The 3,852-nt window shown below is 39.6% G+C and overlaps 1 protein-coding gene across 1 annotated transcript in view; it reads left to right on the forward strand.

The window, feature by feature from the left end:
* Window positions 1-3,852, forward strand: part of myo9b (myosin IXb) — a 29,352-nt gene that overhangs the window by 19,854 nt on the left and 5,646 nt on the right. The window contains 10 exon segments of the mRNA XM_035671058.1: window positions 141-222; window positions 449-646; window positions 1,598-1,704; window positions 1,829-1,914; window positions 2,290-2,474; window positions 2,975-3,082; window positions 3,220-3,363; window positions 3,365-3,391; window positions 3,482-3,523; window positions 3,642-3,753. Coding sequence (XP_035526951.1) covers window positions 141-222; window positions 449-646; window positions 1,598-1,704; window positions 1,829-1,914; window positions 2,290-2,474; window positions 2,975-3,082; window positions 3,220-3,363; window positions 3,365-3,391; window positions 3,482-3,523; window positions 3,642-3,753 — 1,091 coding nt within the window.

Below are 3,852 nucleotides of genomic sequence, written 5' to 3' on the forward strand. Positions count from 1 at the left end.
ATATATATATATATATATCAATCTAATATAGCAATAATTTCTGAAAATATGGATGTCAGTGCTGTTACCAGTAATTGCAAAGAGCTTTATTTTACTGTCGCAGTCATCCACAGTTCTGCTCCTTTGCTTCTACAACACAGGTTCAAAGGGAAGTCCATGTCTGTTGAGGAACTGTCCAGGATCAGCTCATCAGGCTCCGATAGCTCACCCTCTACCAATGAGGTAAACTTTGTTATTAGATAATCCAAAACAGTCATTCAATCCATTCATTGCCTCTCATATGGTTGTTGTTCGTGTCCTGTACAACAATAAATATTGGAAATAGCTTTTCGTAGTACTGTGTGTACAGTGTGTTGTAACCTGACAAACACATGAATGGAGGCCCCTTACACATGAATCAAAGATGGTCTCCCAGTCTGTGCCTCATCACCTTTCCTGGCCCAATTAGGTAAGGGTGCGTTTGCGCAAGCAGCCCAAACGCAAGCGGCATTTAGCCTACGCCCGCAGCGGTTTGATGGTTAACTTTGGGGGCTCCAAGGAGAGCGAGTACTGGAGCTTTCCACTGCCTCCCATCAGCCCCCATATGCCTAGCCTGAAGAGCTCAGCCAGTAGCGTGGATGTCCGGGCCCACAAATCCCAGGTCAAGGTACTGACCAAAGAGACCTTTTGACCGACCGTGGCTGCTGTCTGCATGCAAGCCTTGCATGTGTATGCCCCAGATCTGCTGACGGTTGCATTGCTCTGGGACTTCTTATTGCTACCCTGCAACCCAGGACAACAAAAAATGAGCTAAGAAGGAAATATCAAAGGCCATTTTCCAAAGCTCATTTTTGATCTTTTTTGTCTTTTCAACCAAAGTAGCCTTAAGGTAACTTACTATAGTTCGGACTCACTACAGAATATCATGAATTTCTTGTGATTTTTGGTCACTTTGAAATTAAGACAAGGATTGTGACTTATTTTAGCGTATTGGCCTCATTTTCGTTCATTTAGATTATATTTTATATACAATGCTACAAATTCATTATACATTATTTAACCTATATGGCATCATATATGTGAATTAATTATTAAATGAACCCATGTTATTCAGATTATTGCAATAATCACTTTACTTTAGATAATGTACACATTACTGGAATATTGTTTATTTCGCACAAAAATCACCAAAAGATAGGAAAGAATTAAACAATTAGTGCTAATCACATCTAATAATGAACGTATAAATGGGAAAAAGATTCAGAATCTGTAGATTTGTCGATTAAATCTCACTTGTGTGTAAATAAAAAGTGTTCATTACACACTGCCACAATGTTAATAATATATGAACTAACTTTGCTAAAACTAACTAAAGCAAAAAAGGTCAAAGCTCAGTTGGTGGCAGGTGGCAGTGTGGCTTTGCATGATGAGTAAAAATGTACTATTGTGCTGATATTCTACCTTGTTTACTGTCTGTGGTCTGGTTTGGTGGTGGGAGCTGTCGTGCAGCTGCTGCAGGGGGACATGGTGGGTAAGGAGGACTAACTCTGTGTACCTAGCTTGTGAACAAGTTTATACTTTGACTTAGAGCATGTTGATGTTTTTTATACTGTTGCAGATACCAGCAGAACCTGATGGGTCGAGGTTCAGTCTTCCAGCCAGGAGCACCCATGAGGACTCAAGACAACAGGGATCTAACCAATCACAACTCACATCACCTGAGAGGTAAAACCCTTTCCTCAGTTCAAAGGAAATTGCTCAAGTTTTTTGCTTTTTCAGGACCTAGGTTTGCTGTTTTTAACAATACTTAACGTATTTGATGTTACTGATACAGGCTGTCTTTCTACAGGGTTTGGTTTCTCAGTAAATTCCTGAAAAAGCGGGCACCTAAATATTCCTCGAACACGGACATCATCAACACTACATCCCTGGCCGGTAACCAAAAGACTTATTCTCCATAACAACCACTTTCATGTACTTATTTCTACAATGCAGGTATTTTGAATTTTCACATACTTTAAATGGGCAGCAGGTTGTAAGTACTGTGAGGAAAAAAGAGGAATGATTGTGAATGAATGTTTGTTTACAAGTGGAGGTCACAGTTTACTATCATATATCACTGGTTTACACACTACCTCTCTTCACTGCCATCTGAGGGTCTGCATAGCATGCCTATATTATTCTGGGGGTTTGAAGAGACTCATATAGAAACATTATTTTGATTCAGATTTTTATTGAAAGTATTTTAAACATCACCAGTAGATATGGTAGTGTTTAAACCTAACGCCACTTCTCCCTTGTCTGACTCAGTCACCCTGCCCAGCTACAGCCCACATCCCTACCACAGGCCAAACCAGGACAGCGGGAGAATCAGTCGAAACCCAACCATTCGAATCAGTCGCGCCACGCGGGTGATGCAGTGGGACGCGTCTCTGGACCGTGAGATCACCGACCCCAAAGAGCTGCGAAACCTGGACGAATTCCTCGGCAATCAGGTGAGACAGGAGGGGAATTTATGGCTCTCACATGTTTGTACTGTAGTGTTGTTACATACTAATAGCTCAGTTATTACAGTTCTTAACTGCGTACATACATATTTTTGAAGATGACATTTTGAAATATATAAATCATTTCACAAAATAAAAGGTAATTCCAGTTAAACATTTCATGAGTTGAGTTTGATCATTTATTGTAATATTTAACCATTTTCACTTTTGATCTATCTGTTTATATAGATATTTTATAATACATTATTTACAAGCTTTATCTTTTTTCATTCTTGTTTCATGGTAGAATAGTTGTGTGTTTTCTCCAAGATAGAAATTGTTTTATTATTTTCCAATTTCTTTTAGCATTTTGGAAACCACCTCAAGCAAGCTGTACAAAATGGACATTTTTTTTTAAATAATCCGGGAAACTTTTGTTGCATGTAATAACCCTCTCTCTCCCTATCCAATTAAAAAAATCCTGTGTTCTGCATCGTCTTTGTCTTCAGGTGAATGAGCTGCGAAGTAGAATAAAAGAGCTGTCACAAACAGAGAGCATCTTCCTCACAGCCACCATGCAGTTCAGAGAGACCATCAAAGGCATGTACTCTGTCCAGGTCAGTTGAGCTTCCTCTGTACAACATAAAGTTTAATCGAGTGGGAAGAAAGTAAAGGGAACAGTCTTTTACTAGCACATTCATGTAGGAGCATTTTTATACATGTTGTCACTAACTTTACTTTTTTCATATAACAGAAGCCCCAGATTGGCTACAAAGATCTGATGAAGGGCTACCAAAACAAAGTGAACACACTAGCTGGGTCCAAAAAGAAGGCAGAAGTCTCGCTGGTGGTCAACCTGTTCCAGTCTGTGCTGGACGGCTTTATTAGGGGCGAGATAAAAACGAGTAGAGTCTGAGCCAGCCAAGGTAAGTTTTAATTGTAATCAGTCTCTAAAATACTTCATAAGGATAAACTATCACGTCACACACTCATCTCTCACTTCTGGCTTTTCTCAGACCACCAAGACAGCGAAGAAGAGGAGGAAAAAAGACAAATGTGTACGCTATAATAATATAGTATAGTAATATCTTTACTGGCACTGTGAACTTTTTCCGTTATACATCCACATTAATCATCCTAATGCATTGTCTGTACATCTTCTCTCTCACGTTACAGCCTAACAGTCCTCTGGATCACCTGTTCAGCACATACCAGGTGAACATTATGCAGTCATGTGACTTGTGTGGCTCCTACATCTGGGGAATGGAGAAAGCCTACATGTGCAGCGGTGCGTTCAAAGAGATGCAAGACCTCATAATGTAACAGCAATCTCAAATAAATGAGAGATATGAGAGGGACACAATTAAATTTAACTTTGTTTTTTTTG

Source organism: Morone saxatilis, unplaced genomic scaffold (genome assembly GCF_004916995.1).
Source record: "Morone saxatilis isolate NCDOM2014 unplaced genomic scaffold, NCSU_SB_2.0 Contig23, whole genome shotgun sequence".
Lineage (NCBI taxonomy): Eukaryota > Metazoa > Chordata > Actinopteri > Moronidae > Morone > Morone saxatilis.